The sequence below is a fragment of the Hemibagrus wyckioides genome, linkage group LG29, assembly GCF_019097595.1.
Source record: "Hemibagrus wyckioides isolate EC202008001 linkage group LG29, SWU_Hwy_1.0, whole genome shotgun sequence".
Lineage (NCBI taxonomy): Eukaryota > Metazoa > Chordata > Actinopteri > Siluriformes > Bagridae > Hemibagrus > Hemibagrus wyckioides.
Window position 1 is genome coordinate 16,571,415 of NC_080738.1, and position 19,428 is coordinate 16,590,842.

The following is a 19,428-nucleotide window of genomic DNA, read 5'->3' on the forward strand; positions in this document are numbered from 1 at the left end:
ACACATGCAGACACACACACACACACACATACACACACGCACACATGCAGACACACGCACACACACACATACACACACGCACACATGCAGACACACGCACACACACACATACACACATGCACACATGCAGACACACACGCGCACACACACATACACACGCACACATGCAGGCACACACACACACACACATACACACACGCACACATGCAGACACACACACACACACACATACACACACGCACACATGCAGACACACGCACACACACACATACACACACGCACACATGCAGACACACGCACACACACACATACACACACGCACACATGCAGACACACACGCGCACACACACATACACACACACACATGCAGGCACACACACACACACACACATACACACACGCACACATGCAGACACACACGCGCACACACACACGCACACATGCAGACACACACGCGCACACACACATGCACACATGCAGACACACACGCGCACACACACATACACACGCACACATGCAGGCACACACACACACACACATACACACACGCACACATGCAGACACACACACACACACACACATACACACGCACACATGCAGGCACACACACACACATACACACACGCACACATGCAGACACACACGCACACACACACATACACACACGCACACATGCAGACACACACGCACACACACACATACACACACGCACACATGCAGACACACACGCGCACACACACACGCACACATGCAGACACACACGCGCACACACACATACACGCGCACACATGCAGGCACACACACACACACACATACACACACGCACACATGCAGACACACGCACACACACATACACACACGCACACATGCAGACACACACACACATACACATACACACACGCACACATGCAGACACACGCACACACACACATACACACACACACGCACACATGCAGACACACACACACATACACATACACACACGCACACACACACATACACATACACACACATGCAGACACACGCGCACACACACACACGCACAAAAGAAGAAGCTTGTTTTGTTACTGAAAAAAGAAATGCAAAACTCTCTGTCCTTCTCCTCAGACACACACACACACACACACAGGCCAAGGTTTACTTTTTTTTTTCTTCCTAATATAGAGTCGCAATATGCTTGTGTGTGTGTGTGTGTGTGTCTGAGGAGAAGGACAGAGAGTTTTGCATTTCTTTTTTCAGTAACAAAACAAGCTTCTTCTTTTGTGCGTGTGTGTGTGTGTGTGTGTCTGTTTGTTTTATAATCACCTTCAAGTCCATGGTGTGATGTCTCTCAGGTCCTTACTCTGATGTCTCAGGTCCATGGTGATGTGTCTCAGGTCCATGATGTGATGTGTCTCAGGTCCATGGTGTGATGTGTCTCAGGTCCATGGTGTGATGTGTCTCAGGTCCATGATGTGATGTGTCTCAGGTCCATGGTGATGTCTCTCAGGTCCATGGTGTGATGTGTCTCAGGTCCATGATGTGATGTGTCTCAGGTCCATGGTGTGATGTGTCTCAGGTCCATGATGTGATGTGTCTCAGGTCCATGGTGTGATGTGTCTCAGGTCCATGGTGTGATGTGTCTCAGGTCCATGGTGTGATGTGTCTCAGGTCCATGATGTGATGTGTCTCAGGTCCATGGTGTGATGTGTCTCAGGTCCATGGTGTGATGTGTCTCAGGTCCATGATGTGATGTGTCTCAGGTCCATGGTGTGATGTGTCTCAGGTCCATGATGTGATGTGTCTCAGGTCCATGGTGTGATGTGTCTCAGGTCCATGGTGTGATGTGTCTCAGGTCCATGGTGTGATGTGTCTCAGGTCCATGGTGTGATGTGTCTCAGGTCCATGGTGTGATGTGTCTCAGGTCCATGATGTGATGTGTCTCAGGTCCATGGTGTGATGTGTCTCAGGTCCATGGTGTGATGTGTCTCAGGTCCATGGTGTGATGTGTCTCAGGTACATGGTGTGATGTGTCTCAGGTCCATGGTGTGATGTGTCTCAGGTCCATGATGTGATGTGTCTCAGGTCCATGGTGTGATGTGTCTCAGGTCCATGGTGTGATGTGTCTCAGGTCCATGGTGTGATGTGTCTCAGGTCCATGATGTGATGTGTCTCAGGTCCATGGTGTGATGTGTCTCAGGTCCATGGTGTGATGTGTCTCAGGTCCATGGTGTGATGTGTCTCAGGTCCATGATGTGATGTGTCTCAGGTCCATGGTGTGATGTGTCTCAGGTCCATGGTGTGATGTGTCTCAGGTCCATGGTGTGATGTGTCTCAGGTCCATGATGTGATGTGTCTCAGGTCCATGGTGTGATGTGTCTCAGGTCCATGGTGTGATGTGTCTCAGGTCCATGATGTGATGTGTCTCAGGTCCATGGTGTGATGTGTCTCAGGTCCATGGTGTGATGTGTCTCAGGTCCATGGTGTGATGTGTCTCAGGTCCATGGTGTGATGTGTCTCAGGTCCATGATGTGATGTGTCTCAGGTCCATGATGTGATGTGTCTCAGGTCCATGATGTGATGTGTCTCAGGTCCATGGTGTGATGTGTCTCAGGTCCATGGTGTGATGTGTCTCAGGTCCATGGTGTGATGTGTCTCAGGTCCATGGTGTGATGTGTCTCAGGTCCATGGTGTGATGTGTCTCAGGTCCATGGTGTGATGTACAGTCATTACTGGCAGAGCAGTAAATCTAATCACGTAGGTTTGAATATCAGTGATGGAGGCTGATATCGATTGCGACCCTTTTAATGGCATTGTGTGTAACGTTATATATTAAACGTCTCGCTCATTCGGCTTTTAAAAAAAATAAAAAAAACGCATCAGATTTATAGATGTAAGGCTTTTATCTGGAGAGAGATGACGAGGTGTGTGTGTGTGTGTGTGTGTGGAGATCATACAGACCACAAGATGAGATCTTTGCTCATAAATGCGTAATTGTATTCACTGCAGTTTGAGGCTGTAATTAGTTACTAAATCCGATTTGGACTTGATTTAATGTTGGATTTAATGGAGCAGGAGAAAAACACAGAGCCATTTTCCTTCAGCTGGAGCTTGTTTCGTCTCTCAAACCCATCGGGGAGGATTTTAGAAGCCACACAATGTATTAGATCTGTGGAGAAATTCCCACAGCGCAAACCAGGGAATGATGAGAAGCAGCTGAATTATGTCAGGGAGCTAGTCATGGAGCTGAAACGAACTAGTTTCCTGGACGTTCCACAACTAGAACTAGAAACGGATAAATAATACAGTGTGTTAGTGTTAAGTGGGACTAAATGTTAATGGTTAGAGTTGGAAAATTTCTGTGGTAGTAGAGGAATAAAAACATTTATTCCTGCATCAAATCATATAAATGTGTGTGTGTGTGTTTTCCTTATTTTCATTCTGGTTTGTTTACCAGTAATTAATTAATTATTATTATTATTTTTTTAATTAATTTTTTATTTTTTGTTTGTGTGTGTTTTTATTTTATTTAATCTTTCTGTTTTTTGTTTTAATTTATTTTATTTTTTTGTTTTTTATTTTTTGTTTTTGGTTTGCCAAGTGTTTTTATTTTTTGTGTGCTTTTTTTTTTTTATTTTATTTTTTTTATTATTTTTTTTTGTTGTTGTTGTTTTTTATTTTTTGTTTGTGGTTTGCCAAGTGTTTTTAGTTTATTTAATTTTATTTGTTTTTATTTTGTTTTATTTTATTTTATTTTTATTTATTTATTTTTTTTTATTTTGTTTGTGGTTTGCCAAGTGTTTTTTTTTTTTAATTTTTAAATTTTTAAGTTTTTATTTTTATTTATTTATTTTTTGTTTGTGGTTTGCGAAGTGTTTTTATTTATTTATTTTTTTTGTTGTTTTTTGTTTTTCATTTTCGCAAGCTGAAAATGTTCTTGCGTGTTAAAAATTGCAAAACTGGTTTTGAGCCTCCAAACTACAATAAACCAAAATAAAATCCTCATTGTGTTACAAAAGTGCAGAACATTTTTAGTTTCACGTCATCTTTCGAAAAAAAAACACGATCCTTTAATAGATCCATCACGATGCTGCAGAAAGAACGCTTTTATTTAACCGTAAAAACAAAAGCTACAGAAAAACCTTTTCACCATTAAGAACTGCTTTTGATTTATGGCATTCTGGAAACTTCCAAACCATCGGGGAGACACAAGCAGCGCAATGCATCATGGGAATATAGGAAAGAGCGCAATACCGTCGAAAATCCCAAAGCGGCAATTAATCCCAGCTGCAGGGTTCGGCTCAATACTAACGCTGTTCTGTGTCTCGCAGCTTTCATATTACAGATGAAGCTCACGAGTAATCGATAACAAGTCGCGGCGTTCCGTCTGTAAACACTCTTCCGACTGTAAACCTTTTCCGTTTCTCGTATTCCTGGTGATGCGCCACTTCATCAGTCGCTGGGGCGAGGAGGTGAAGATCGATGGCTGTGTCTGTTTCGCTTGTGTCTGAGGAATTTCAGCGATGTTTAGATGTGTCTATTAAACAGATTTCTCATGCTCTTTACAGTATTTGGGGATTTGAAGATTAAAATAAATGGACCAGAATAAATGACTGCAGTCTGAAAAGGCTGGTTTTCATCTGTAGTCCCAGTCCAGATGTTAGAATTATAGAACCTGCATAAATATATCTAACGTATGTAAAGTACTGAATCTAATCTGCACGATATAGATACCAAATAACATACTGCTCATCACTTTTATTACTGAAACCTAAACCACTCACTGTCTTTTGTTTATAACACACACAAAAACCCTGCGTGAAATTATTTTCCTTTTTATTCTAAACTGAAATGATCTAGAAGTAGCTGAAGTTAACGGTTCTTCTCCTCTGAAAGGGATGTTTTAACATCAAACCCTACAGCAGAGTGTTTTTCTTTTTAGGTTACTAAGCTCCACTGATTTATTCAATAAACCTCCAGTTCTTTCTAAAAACAGAATCGCAGGTTCTAGATATTGAGAAGAAAACAATGGAGATTGTTCCACATCATCTGTAAGACCCAGCTAACATCTGAACCACGGTCTCTTGTGTACAGGGTGGTGCTTGTGGAAAATATCCCAGAAGACATCTCCATTTCTCACGAGGGTACCACGTCCCTGACCGCTGGACTCCACAGCCTTCTGGACCTGGCTCAGAAATCGGTGGAAGTTGTGTCACCGTGGTGGGATCTCAACTCCACAGAGCAGGACGCTCGGTTTCCCCAAGCCAAGCAGGTTCGTTTATGCAATAATTCTAGAAAAATTCTGTCCAACGTTTCACTGAAACCCTCCACCTGAACGGAGCAATGCAGCGGAGCTTTAGTCTTTTTTAATCTAGATCAATAATTAAACAAATTCAAGTTAAATTCACGTACACAATTATACACAGTATGACATGTAGTGAAGTGTTTTTTTACAACTGTCCTATAATGGAAATAAAAATGTAAAACTAGAATATAAAATATTAGGAATAATTGAAATAAAAATGTGAAACTAGAATATAAAATATAAGAAATAATTGAAATAAAAATATAAAACTAGAATATAAAATAAAAATAATAATTGAAATAAAAATATAAAACTAGAACATAAAATATAAGAAATACAGTTGAAATAAAAATGTAAAACTAGAATATAAAATGAAAGTAATAATTGAAATAAAAATGTAAAACTAGAATCTGAAATAAAAGTATTAATTGAAATAAAAATACAAAACTAGACGATAAAATATAAGAAATACTATTGAAATAAAAATGTGAAACTAGAATATAAAATATAAGAAATAATTGAAATAAAAATATAAAACAAGAATATAAAATAAAAATAATAATTGAAATAAAAATGTAAAACTAGAATATAAAACATGAGAAATACACTAGAAGAAGAGAGGAATCTGAAATAAAAGAATATCAAGTATAAATAGAATATAATACAAAATATAATATAAAATAGACTATCATTATACAGTATATAAAAATTAAAATAGAATAAAAAATAAACAACAGTAGAATAGAATAGGGTATGGAATAAACAGAATATAAGAATGGAATAAACAAAACGTTTCTAGAAAAAAAAAATAACTAACTCGGAGTGTTTCCCTGGTGGTGTGTTGTGTATTGTGATGAATCTGTGAGAGAGTTACAAACACTAATCCCGTAACAGTGTAGCGTAACACAGCGCTACCATTTTTTAACATCTGCAACTCAGTTCTTCAGCCAGCTTCAGGCTGTTATAAAAGAAATTCTGCACTCCAGAAAATTTGTTAGTGAACAGAAACTCTCCTGTTTATGCCATGTGACATTAAAAGCCCAGATCTTCCTCTGGGATTCTCAGTGGCTAGCTGCTTATTGCGGTCCGAATCACGTCTCCCGACGCCGAGCTTGTTTGCCGAGCCGAAACGCCGAGCTCATTAGAGAGGAGAGGCGTGGAGCTCTAATGGATCTCCCACTAGCTGTTTTGGCAGGCTGCAAATTGCGCTCGCGGCGGCTGGCGCGGATCTAATCGCTCAGTCGCAGACGCTTTCCTCGCGGCACCACGGCTTGGTTTCTGAGTTAAACTGACGATGAGAATCGATGCTGAGATCTGACTCGAGAGAACGCCGCTGATTTATCAGAAACCCGCTTGTGTCATGAGATACGTTGAGGGGAAAATGACCCAGCTCGTTATTTTCAAAGCGTCGCTAAAAAGCTGGCGTGTGACGCGATTCCGGTGCTTCACGGTGAGAGCTTTTCTGGGATCGTCCTTTGTGTTTCCTCAGGAAGGATGAGTCACAGATGAAAGATAAAGCGATGCTGAGTGGATGGGATGAGTGTAAAGCGATCTACAGAAGCTCATCAAGCTGTAATACTTGTGTAGGAACTTTCAGAATACAGCTGAAGGTTTACTGCAATACCCATAATGCCGTTCTACCTGCTGATAGTGTTGAAGTTTATCTCTACGTTTTCTAAACAGAACGATGCGGCGGCACTTTGATTCGTTTTCAGATTTCACGCTGATCATTCGGCGGACGTTAACTGATGTGATGGAGAGAAACAGCATGGAGAGAGACAGTGTGAAGAGAGACAGCATGTAGAAAGAGAGTGTTGAGAGAGACAGCATGGAGAGAGACAGTGTGAAGAGAGACAGCGTGGAGAAATACAGTGTTCAGAGAGACAGCATGTAGAAAGAGAGTGTTGAGAGAGACAGCATGGAGAGAGACAGTGCTGAGAGACAACGTGTACAAAGAGAGTGTTGAAAAAGACAGCATGGAGAGAGACAGTGCTGAGAGAGACAGCATGTAGAAAGAGAGTGTGGAGAGAGACAGTGCTGAGAGAGAGAGTGCTGAGAGAGACAGCGTGTAGAAAGACAGTGTGGAGAGAGACAGTGCTGAGAGAGAGAGTGCTGAGAGAGACAGCATGTAGAAAGACAGTGTGGAGAGAGACAGTGTTGAGAGAGACAGCATGGAGAGAGACAGTGCTGAGAGACAACGTGTAGAAAGAGAGTGTGGAGAGAGACAGTGTTGAGAGCGACAGCACAGAGAGAGACAGTGCTGAGAGAGAGAGTGCTGAGAGAGACAGTGTGTAGAAAGACAGTGTGGAGAGAGAGACAGCATAGAGAGAGACAGTGCTGAGAGAGACAGCGTGTAGAAAGACAGTGTGGAGAGAGACAGCATTGAGAGAGACAGCGTGTAGAAAGACAGTGTTGAGAGAGACAGCATGGAGAGAGACAGTGCTGAGAGACAACGTGTAGAAAGAGAGTGTGGAGAGAGACAGTGTTGAGAGCGACAGCATAGAGAGACAGCGTGTAGAAAGAGAGTGTGGAGAGAGACAGAATTCTAGCCAGTAGAGTGCATAGTGTAAGTGTGTGGTACGTCATTTGAGATGCAGCTAATGCATCCTGATGGCTAACCGCTAACATCTCACAGGAATAATGAGAGTTAAGTGCTAAGCAAGAAATTAGCCTCGTAATCACTAAATACATCAACATTTTAGCTATAAACAGATATTTTATGGAGTTTTTAGATAGAAAAGAGATAGAACTAGCAAAACCTTCACATTTCTAAGACGCTGCTACGTCCTGAAGCGTGGGTTTATGATCTATAGAAGATGATGACTCTTTTTTTGTAGTTCTTTACCTGCCTCTGGATCCCCAGTGCCTCGTTTTGCTCTCGTCTAAACCCTGGCCTTCTGCACTGTATATAAAGCTGTAAATTATGGAGTGCACAGATTCATGGTTTCCCTCAGGATGCTAGGCGGCTCTATGCAGCTGAATTATTTAAAATAAAAGGTGTGTGTAAAACACTGAAGTGAACAAACCAATAAAAATGAATCTCGGTTCCTCGCCGTCTGAACGCCACTAGTCATTATAGAGCCTCGTGAATGAAGACCAAGCGACGGATCTTGGTTATTTAACTGAATTGAAAGGGTTCATTTGGTTAAGTGCAAAAGTTTGTGCACCCCCACGACAATACAGAGCAGACCAAAGACATGTCATTGACTGGGAGCTAACCTGACGATGATACACTGAAATCATCAGAATCTCACCTGAAAGGAAATGATCCGACGCTGAACGGAAATGTTCGGAGTCTTACGGATGGGAAAGATTAGATTCTGAACTGAAAACGATCACACTCTAACCAAAAAGGAAATGATGGGACTTTATCCTGAAATGATCGGATGGTGAACTGAAATGATCAGACTCTGATCTGAAATGATGAAATGAGAAAGAAAGGCTGATGGGGAGAGACAGCAAAGAGAGAGAAAGAGTGTGGAGAGAGACAGTGTGAAGAGAGACAGTGTGGAGAAAGATAGTGTGAAGAAAGACAGTGTGGAGAGAGACAGTGTGGAGAAAGATAGTGTGGAGAGAGACAGTGTGGAGAGAGACAGTGTGGAGAGAGACAGTGTGGAGAAAGATAGTGTGGAGAGAGATAGTGTGGAGAGAGACAGTGTGGAGAGAGACAGTGTGGAGAGAGACAGTGTGGAGGAAGACAGTGTGGAGAAAGACAGTGTGGAGAAAGATAGTGTGGAGAGAGACAGCAAAGAGAGAGAGTATGAAGAAAGACAGTGTGGAGAGAGACAGTGTAGAGAAAGACAGTGTGGAGAAAGATAGTGTGGAGAAAGACAGCAAAGAGAGAGGGAGTATGAAGAAAGACAGTGTGGAGAAAGATAGTGTGGAGAGAGACAGCAAAGAGAGAGAGTATGAAGAAAGACAGTGTGGAGAGAGACAGTGTAGAGAAAGACAGTGTGGAGAAAGATAGTGTGGAGAAAGACAGCAAAGAGAGAGGGAGTATGAAGAAAGACAGTGTGGAGAAAGATAGTGTGGAGAGAGACAGCAAAGAGAGAGAGTATGAAGAAAGACAGTGTGGAGAGAGACAGTGTAGAGAAAGACAGTGTGGAGAAAGATAGTGTGGAGAAAGACAGCGAAGAGAGAGGGAGTATGAAGAAAGACAGTGTGGAGAAAGATAGTGTGGAGAGAGACAGCAAAGAGAGAGGGAGTATGAAGAAAGACAGTGTGGAGAAAGACAGTGCTGAGAGAGACAGTGCTGAGAGAGACAGTGCTGAGAGAGACAGCATGGAGAGAAACAGTGTGGAGAAACCCAGCATGGAGAGAGAGAAAGAGAGAGAGAATGCAGAAAGCGAGACAGCATGAAGAGAGACAGCTTGAGACCTGATGCTTTTTTTGTTCATTTTCACAGCCTCTCCTCTTCTCGTCCACAGGGTCGACTGTTACTCCACCGGCTGATGGGTCTGAAAGCTCAGGGTGTTCAGCTGAAGGTGACCAGCGGGATGCCGCCGTCTCCGGAGCTCGAGCTGCTGTCTCATTACGGTCAGAACAACAACTACAACAACAACCTAATTGATCAGACACTGAACTGGTATGATCAGATAAATATAAGTGTTATTAAAGAAGGTTTGTGGCGTAGGTGCGGATGTGCGTTATCTGAACATGACTGCTCTCACCGACGGCGACCTCCGTTCCTCCTTCTGGGTGGTGGACAGGAAGCACATGTACATTGGCAGCGCTGCTATGGACTGGAGATCTCTGTCTATGGTAACACACACACACACACACACACACAGCAAATCTGTAGAACCAAACCTCCCCAGCATTTTACTGATGAGTGCTCATGACCTTTCACCCTTCACTGTGTGCCAGCTGAAGGAGCTCGGCCTCATCGTTTACCAGTGCAGATGTTTGGCTGTGGACCTGCACAGGATCTTCAACCTCTACTGGCAGCTGGAGTACAAGGAGTTTGTCCCGGCGATATGGTCCAAGCGTCTGAGCGCCCTCTACAGCAAGGATGAGCATTTCTCTTTTCAGCTCAACGGATCCCAGGCCACAGCCTACGTCTCGGTGAGCGCAGAAAAAAACTTTACTTATGATCAGGATTGTAAGACAGCATGGAGAGAGACAGTGCTGAGAGAGACAGTGTTGAGAGAGACTGTGTTGAGAGAGACTGCATGGAGGAAGAGACTGTAGAGAGACAGTGTAGAGACAGAGCTGAAAGAGACAGTGTTGACAGAGACAGCATGGAGAAAGACAGTGTGGAGAGAGACAGCGTGGAGAAAGACAGTGCTGAGAGACACAGTGTTGAGAGAGACTGTGTGGAGAAAGAAAGCATAGAGAGACAGCGTGGGAAAAAGATAGAGTGGAGAAAGACAGTGTGGAAAGAGACAGTGCTGAGGGAGACTGCGTGGAGAAAGAGAGCACAGAGAGACAGTGTGGAGAGAAACATCGTGGAAAAAGATAGCATAGAGAAAGACAGTGCTGAGAGAGACAGAGCTGAGAGAGACAGTGTTGAGAGAGCTAGCGACAAGCACGCTGACTAAACTAGCTAGCTAACCAACAAATGCTAGTTAATGCTAGCTGATGAAAAACAGGCATAGTAGCACAAGCTACACAAGAACAAACTGTCCTATTGTGTACTATAACTTTAGCTGTATATCATGCACTCTGTTTGTTGTTGTGATTAGCTTGTTAGGATTAGCTTCTGTGTACTCGATACTTAACTGTGGGCTTCAGTTGTCTCTTCAGTTTTTTATTATTTATCTAAATTCCCATTAGCCATTTTTGCTGGTCTCAATGTTTCTTTTTGCCCTTTCCCAGCTTAGCATCTTTGTTTCCGAGAGCAACTGTAACAAAGCTAACATCTAGCTAGCATTCATAGCATTCTGTAAACACTCTTATAGACCAGTACTTTCCTTACAGACTACAACTAATGCTAAATACAGCCATTTTAACCCCTTTAGCGCTGATTTCTATTAGATATTACAACAGAAATCTACTGCTTAGACTTCCTCATCCTCGATAAACACATCTGGAATGGAACATTCGCTATTTTAGAACATTTGTCCACTGCAGCGGCTTTCATTTGGTCAGTGAAATGTAGCGTTTATAAGGTTTAGGGGTTTAAGGGGTGCCAATATTTTTGCAAGCTTATTAAGTGACATTTCTGTGACAAGATTGATATCTTTATTGTTTTAAACCCCGTTAAAGGAGACTTTAAGTAGAAGAGCGTTTGCTCAGATCCAGTGAGGTGCCACGCTCGGACTCCCCGGTAAATAAATCTGGCTCATCTCTGATCGATGGCTTCTTAAAAAATCCCCGAAAAAAGCTGATGATTTACTGTCCTGTGGAGCTGGCAGGCGGTAATCAGTCTCATGTTCACAGCCACTCTGCCTGTGAGCAAGGACTCTTCGGGGAGATATATTTGGACACTGAGAACTTCTCCATCTTTTCCCAGAAAGCAGGATTGATGACTGATTCCTGCCTCTGAAGGTTAAAGGCTTCTGGATGTCACCTAGAAGAGGATTTGCTGCTTAAAATCCTGAATTCATTCATTAATGAATAGATGCTCGATAAAACTACAAGTAAAAGCAACCCTGTTGTAATGGTAATGGTAACCATGGCGATGTCGACTTATCGGCTAGCGCAGCTGATGATCCCAGGTTTATGTTCTTGAGTTGCGTTCACGTTTACAGTGATTTTATCACTGCGAGTCTCCAGTCGCCGTACCATGTCCCCCTATCCCGCTATTGGTTGCCATAGTAACAACGTTTATCAGCGGGTGATGCAACTAGCGTTCAACTAGTGTTATTCTCGCGGCTAAAACGGAACGCTCTGGAAGGAAATTTGACGTTCAACATTCCGAAATCCTTCGGAATTTTAATATGTAGAAGGTTTTTAAAAAAAATAAAAATTCTATTGTAATAATCCAAAAAAGAAAATCAAAATTCTGAAGTAAATCTCAATTCAATTCAATTCTACATTCCGAAGTGTGTGTGTTTGGTTGCATTGTTGTCGTTTTAAAAAAGAGCACAATCGGCCTTTGAATCGTTTTTAAAGGATCGGAAAAGCTTTCAATTCTAAACTCCGTACAGCTTTAGCTTTAGAATTAGTATGATGTAAGTGATGCCCTGTCTCCAGGACATGACATGTTGCTATAAAGGGATAAAACACTGTTATGTGTCATGGTATAAGCGGACTCGCTGTTGTTAAGCTCTCGTGCTGTTAGGATTATAGGAAAATAATCCGCTTGTTTCAGACTGGATTACACCCGAGGGGCGTGGATTATATTCCTACAACGGCGTGGAACAAAGTGTTTTATTCCAGGTGCTTCGTCTGAGCGAATATATTAATAGAATTAAACAGAATTAAAAGGACAAAAAGTTTAGAGAGAGAGAGAGACAGAGAGAGAGAGAGATAGTCTTTGTGTTAATGTTGTTGTTGTTGTTGTTGTTGTTGTGTGTCAGAGCTCTCCGAATGTCTTCCGGCCCAAAGACCGCACCACGGACCTTGAGGCCATTTTCCGCGTCATTCAGGAGGCCAAGCGCTTCATCTACATATCCATGACGGATTATCTGCCTCTCCTGAGCAGCAACACACACAGGTGAGTCTGCCTCCGACTCCAACCTGCTTTCATTTTCATACATGAGCCAGTAGACCTTCTGCTCTCTCTCAGCCTCTGTCCTGCCTTTAACAGAGGCAGAGTGATGAAAGGACACGTCTCTGTAATGTCCAGTGTGTGTTTATTGTGTAGCTTCAGTTGTACTCAGGCTGCCGTGTGTTCTCGCAGTAAGTACTGGTCACGTATCGACGGCATGCTGCGCGAGGCTCTGATCCTGAAGCACATCAAAGTACGTCTGCTGGTCAGCTGCCGAGAGCAAACGCACCCGCTCACCTTCAACTTCCTGTGGTCCTTACAGAGCCTCTGTGTCCCGACCAACAGCTGCTCCATGGAGGCGGTGCGTACGCTGTCGTAGCATGAAGGGGTTTAATCGATAAAATACACGTTTGGAAGCTTTACACGTGTCTTTATGTGTAATAAAATCTTGAGTGATGATAAATAAGAGCAAGCTATCACTTGCTTATATGTTTAAAATGAAACGTGTAGCTAAGAACGACAGAGAAGCCTCTAGTGACATCTAGTGGTCGTTAGCTGTAAGTGCAAGCTAAATAAAATTAATCTGAATATTAATAATGAAATATTCACGTTATGTGAAATACAACATTTCAAAAATTCGGTTTTTAACATTTTTTACTTATTTATTTTTTTCTTTTAAAAGGAATTCTTACAATGATTCATCTGCAATATTTAAAAGTGATTTTTTAATTTTTTTTAAATATTTTTAAAAAATATTTAAATATTACATTTTATTATTTTAAATATTAAAGGTTTTTATGATTTGATCAAAACTAGTTTATGAATTTTTCTTTCCCTTCACACCACTATAAGGAACTTCCTCCTTTTTTCATGCTCAGGTTTCTTCACGTGTCTTTGTTTCTCTTTGTTTCCCTGCAGAGGTTCTTCAGTCCTCGAGTGCGAGACGACGGTTCGACTCAAGGAGTCCAGCATCACAGATACGTGGTGACTGATAACTCCGTGTATATAGGTGATCATCAGAAATCCTCAAATCTTCCTTTTTTGATAAACAGGCTCTCCACAGAGTGACCGTGACAGGAGAGATTATTACATCATACAGTGTCAGAGCCAATCAGGTTACAGTGTGTAAGGTTACCTGAAAGAATTTAGAAATTTACAATCGTGTAAAAAAAAAAACTTTACAAGAAAATAAAACATTTTAGAAATTGTCCAGAAATACATTCCATTGTCTGATATTTTATTTTATTTTATTTTATTTTATTTTATTTTATTTTATTATGGTTATTATTGTCTTATTTAATTTTTTTTCATGTCTAATTCTATGCAGAGTGAATTCTGCCCCGTGAAACCTGTTTTAGGTGTGTGTGTGTGTGTGTGCTATGTAAACATTAAAAATATAGGTAGAATTATTAGTGTAAAAAAAAACAACAGCAAAGTAACAAGTAAATAATACATCTTAAAAATTGTCCAGAAATATATTCCATTCTCTGATGATTAATTAATTAATTAATTAAATAAATAAATTTTATAAAGTGTATATTTTTCTATATAGAGTGAATTCTGCTCTGTGAAACACCTGTTTCAGTTGTGTGTGTTTGTGTGTGTGTGTGTTCACTCTGAGCAGGGAATCTGGACTGGGTCGGGAAGGAGTTTGTGTTTAATGCCGGAGCGGGCCTGGTGGTCAGTGAGCCGGGGAGAAGCTCGGGCCTGTCGGAGCGGGTGAAGTGGGTGTTCGACAGAGACTGGCACTCGGTCTACGCTAAACCTCTGCAGCCCAACAAGATCCCCACCTGCAGCTCGAGCACCGCCGTGTCTAAAGGTCACCCAGGACACACAGAGGACTCGGGCAGTCCCAACGCCTCTCTGTGAGCGCTGACAGACTGAACCGACTCGTCTCGTATCGAGTCCTTTCCTCGTGCCATCTCTACACTCTCTTCAGTTTCACTCCCAGTTTATAAAGAAGGTGAAAAGATGCTGTGTTTTATTTCTTCATAACAGACCTGAGTGCTAATAATGGAGCTTAAAACCTGCCTCATGATCCTTTAACTTCACCCCTTAATGGAAACTACATGAAAACGTACTGTTTATTTAACCCTTTATATCTGATCTACAAATAAATCCCATCTCCATCAGGATGACAAACACTACATCTAAAACATTACACAGAAACTTTATGGTCTCTGTAGATAGAATAAAAACAAAAAGAAAAGACATTAGAGATCTGACAAATAGATACAGAAAGATAGACGTCTGTACTACACATTAATTACTGAATTATCCTCTGTTTGTTTACTCATCTTACTTTCATTCTTTATATTTTTTTATTTATTTGTTTGTTTGTCTGCTTCCACATCAACAGAATAATTAAAAAAAAAAAAAAACAAGCAATCAGTTAACTAGAAACTGTATGTTTATTTATTTGTTTGTTTGTTTATTTTTTGATTGTTTGTTTTTACCTTGATAAACGGGTCACCAGCATAATTTGTTTAAAATTTATATTGTATATATATATATATATATATATATATATATATATATATATATATATATATATATATATATATATATATATATATATATATATATATATTTATTCAGTTATTTGTTTTTTTTGGTTGCTTATATGTGCATTTATTTATTTATTTATTTATTTACATATATTTATTTTGTTGTTTATTTTCTTAAGTATGCATGTATTTATTTGTTTGTTTGTTTGTTTTTACCTTGATAAGCAGGTCACAAGCTTAATTTGTTTCTTTATTTATTCTTTTTTTTTTTACTTATATATACATTTATTTAGTTGTTTATTTTCTTAAGTATGTATATATTTGTTTGTTTGTTTGTTTGCCTTGATAAGTGGGTCACCAGCTTAATTTGTTTATTTATTTATTCATTTATTTGTTGTTGTTTTTTTTGCTTACTTATTTATGCGTTTATTTAGTTGTTTATTTTCTTACGGATGTGTGTGTATTTATTTGTTTGTTTATTTGTTGGAATGTATTCATTTGTTTGATTAATTATGTATGTCTGATTATGTACCTGTTTGTTTGTTTGCTTGTTTATGTAGTTAAGTATATTTGCATAACCACACCCCTTTCCCCTTTCCCCCCCGAGTGTTTGTTTGTGTTTGTTTTTCCTCTCCATCGCTGTACTGTATCTCTCTCTCTCTCTCTCTCTCTCTCTCTCTCTCTCTCTCTCTCCATCTGCTGTGTTTTTGTAAGAGCTGGATTTTTACAGCAGACGAGTGACAGACGAACCCCATCTCTCCGCTCTCCTCTCTCACCCAGCAGCTGTGTTTAAAATGAAGACGTTTTCAGACCCTCTCCATGTATTTCTGCCATGGCTCCTATTCTCTCTTCACCTTCTCGGATGCACATTTCTACGTTAGAGTCACGTTGAGGACAGAGACTGTCTATTTTTCTATCAGACGACTTTCTCCAATTCTTCATCACCACTCCTTTTTCATGACGTCGTTTCTTTTCTAAAGGGGAACTTTTATAATTTTTTCTACACACTGCGTTGTTTAAACATGTGTCTAGAGCACAGACCAAAGCCTGGAGGCGAGTATGGTGATGTCTGCATCGCTCATCATCTTCATCCTGAATGTAACGGAAATGTAAAAGAAGCATGAAGTGAAATCTGCTGCTGTGGGATGTGTACAGCATGGGGGTGCCAAAACTTTCTGCTCACGCTGCTGCTTCGTCTCAATCTTCCACTTAATGCTCGGGTGCCTCTGGGGGTTACTTTACTTTATGCACATTTTAAACAGGTTCTAGTTCTAGAGTTTTAATTTTAACAATTTTTTTTTTTATTTGTAAAGAAGTGAAACATCAGCACCAAGCACACCAGAGTGTTACAGCACCAGCTCTCTGGACCTGAGGGTTGCCATGGCAACGGCATAGCAATGTGACAAGAGGGTTGTTTGTTTGTTTGTTTGTTTGTATTTATACATTTTTAAATAATTCTGAATTTCAAAACATTGTAACATTTTTAAAAAATTCTAGAGTTTTTGAACATCTTTGAAAATTCCTCTACCTTTAGAATTTCAAACTTTAGAATATTTTAAAAATGTTTACTAAACTTCTAAATTCCAAAATTGTTAAAACTTTGATTTAGTTTTTCTTTTTTCCATAATTAAAAAAAAAAGATTATAAATTTCTAAATTTATTTCTCTATTTATTTATTTATTTATTTATTTATTTATTTATTTATTTATTTATTTTTCATAACATTTTTTTAAATTATTAACTTCTAAATTTCAACATTTTTAGAATATTTTCTATTTTTTTCCATAACATATTATATATTCAAATATTATAAAGCTTTAAATTCCAAAATGTTTAGAATTCAGATTTTTTTTCTTTTTTTCGTAACATTCAGTTTTCTAAAATCTTACAATTTTATATCATTTAAAAAGACCGTTTAGACCATCTAGAATCTGTGCACAAGCCTGTTGCTATAGAAACGACTAGACATCGATGCCTCCGATCAAACAAATATGGAAAATATAGCCACACCCCCTCAATAACGATATACATTATTATTATTTTTATTTTTTATTTTTTTGTATTAATTTCCAACATACAGCACTTTGGGTGTCTTTGTTTGTTTAAAAAAAAGAGAGAGATCTTTTCTTGTTGTATATAATAATATCTCAAACAATCCCTTTAATTATTGCAAGACAAATGATGACGCTGCTACTCAGTTATCACAATTATTTATTTATTTATTATTTACTTATTTTTTGCACAAGAGCTTTTAGCTTTCTTTTGCATGCTCTGCTTTCTGAGATGTGTGACGACGACACTCTGGTGTCCGGTGTCGTTCTGTAGAAACGGATAATCGCTCGACCTCTGAACGAATCGTCCAAGGAGACGGTTCATTTTGAGAAGAAAAAATAATAATAATAATAATCATGTATATATTTCCAATCACTTTGTTAATGCTGACTTTTATTATTGAATGACCTGCATTTATATTCTGAATAAAGAGAAAAACATCCATGCTGAATACATGTGTGTTAGGATTTCTCTTCCTGTGTAAAATCCACCTTCTGTGATGATGATGAAGTTCAATAATGAATATTTATAGACTGAAAGAGGGTTGGAGCTGCTGTAGAGCAGAGATGCTCCACTGTAGGGCAGTAAATATTAATTCTACTAATTCTACACCACTACATCTATTTACATTTATTTCCACATCTCACTCATCTGTCTGGACCTCAAATCCTTTTTTCTTTAATTAATTAATAATATTTTACAATTATAATTACATTTCATTTATTTTATATTTATAAAAAAATTATCATATTTATAACTAATTAATTATATTTTTAAATTATATTTAAAATTAATTAATTTTATATTTATATTTAATTTATTATATTTATAATTAATTTATTATATTTTTAAATTATAATTACATTTAATTTATTTTATATTTATAAACAATGATCATATTTATAACTAATTAATTATATTTTTAAATTATATTTAAAATTAATTACTTTTATATTTATATTTAATTTATTATATTTATAATTAACTAATTATATTATAATTAATTCATTATATTTTTATATTATATTTGAAATTAATTAATTTTATATTTATATATAAATGTATTATATTTATTATTAATTCATTATATTTTCAAACTACGTTTAAAATGTATTTATTTTATATTTATATGTAATTTATTATATGTATAATAAATGCATTATATTTTAGAATTATATTTAAAATGAATTAATTTTATATTTCTTATATTTATAATTAATTTATTATATTTTAAAATTATATTTAAAATTAATTAATTTTATATTTGTATTTAATTTATTATATTTATAATTACTTAATTATATTTAATTAACGTAATTAACTATATTAATTATATAATTATTTTTTATATAACTAAATAATTAAAAATGCCTTATTATTATTTATATGTTTTAAAATGAATTTGAATTAATTTATTTCTACTATTTAATGAATATTAATTCTGAAGTTTATTGGCAATGTTAATTATGACATGGATAATAAATCTGTAAACATGTGATAAAATAATCTTTAAACGTTTTTAAAAAGAAAATTAAAATAAAATAATCATTGCATTTTAGATTAGATTACACCTACTAAAAATATAACTGAAATAAAATAAATAAATAAATAAATAAATAAATATAGGAATTAAAATGTGTTTATAAATAATATGTAACAGGAATTAAAATGTGTTTATAAATGAATTTATAAAATGCTATTTATTAGTTAAATAAACTAAACCAACTTTTTAAAAAAATTAAATTAATTAAATATTTGACGTAAAATTCTAAAATATAAAAATAATTTATTTATTTGATTCTGTTCATTTATTTTTGTTTTGTGTGCTGTACGTGCTTAAGTTGCGTCCTCGCGTGCGTCCTGCGTCATCGTGCTAACGTAACGCGTTACCATGGTTTCACAGCGTTTGCTCTCCAGGATCTAGGCGGCCTCGGATCAATCCCAATTCTCTCCCTATTCCCTTTTGTCAAGGCACTACATATATCACAGGA

The 19,428-nt window shown here is 38.1% G+C and overlaps 1 protein-coding gene across 1 annotated transcript in view; it reads left to right on the plus strand.

The window, feature by feature from the left end:
- Positions 1-15,348, plus strand: part of LOC131349491 (inactive phospholipase D5-like) — a 38,761-nt gene extending 23,413 nt beyond the window's left edge. Inside the window, exons 3-10 of the mRNA XM_058385235.1 lie at positions 5,074-5,251; positions 9,712-9,820; positions 9,918-10,045; positions 10,151-10,348; positions 12,748-12,884; positions 13,071-13,239; positions 13,797-13,887; positions 14,503-15,348. Of these exons, the coding sequence (XP_058241218.1) occupies positions 5,074-5,251; positions 9,712-9,820; positions 9,918-10,045; positions 10,151-10,348; positions 12,748-12,884; positions 13,071-13,239; positions 13,797-13,887; positions 14,503-14,747 (1,255 nt within the window). The 3' untranslated portion in view covers positions 14,748-15,348. The remainder of the gene's footprint in view (positions 1-5,073; positions 5,252-9,711; positions 9,821-9,917; positions 10,046-10,150; positions 10,349-12,747; positions 12,885-13,070; positions 13,240-13,796; positions 13,888-14,502) is intronic.
- The last annotated feature ends 4,080 nt before the right edge of the window (positions 15,349-19,428 follow it).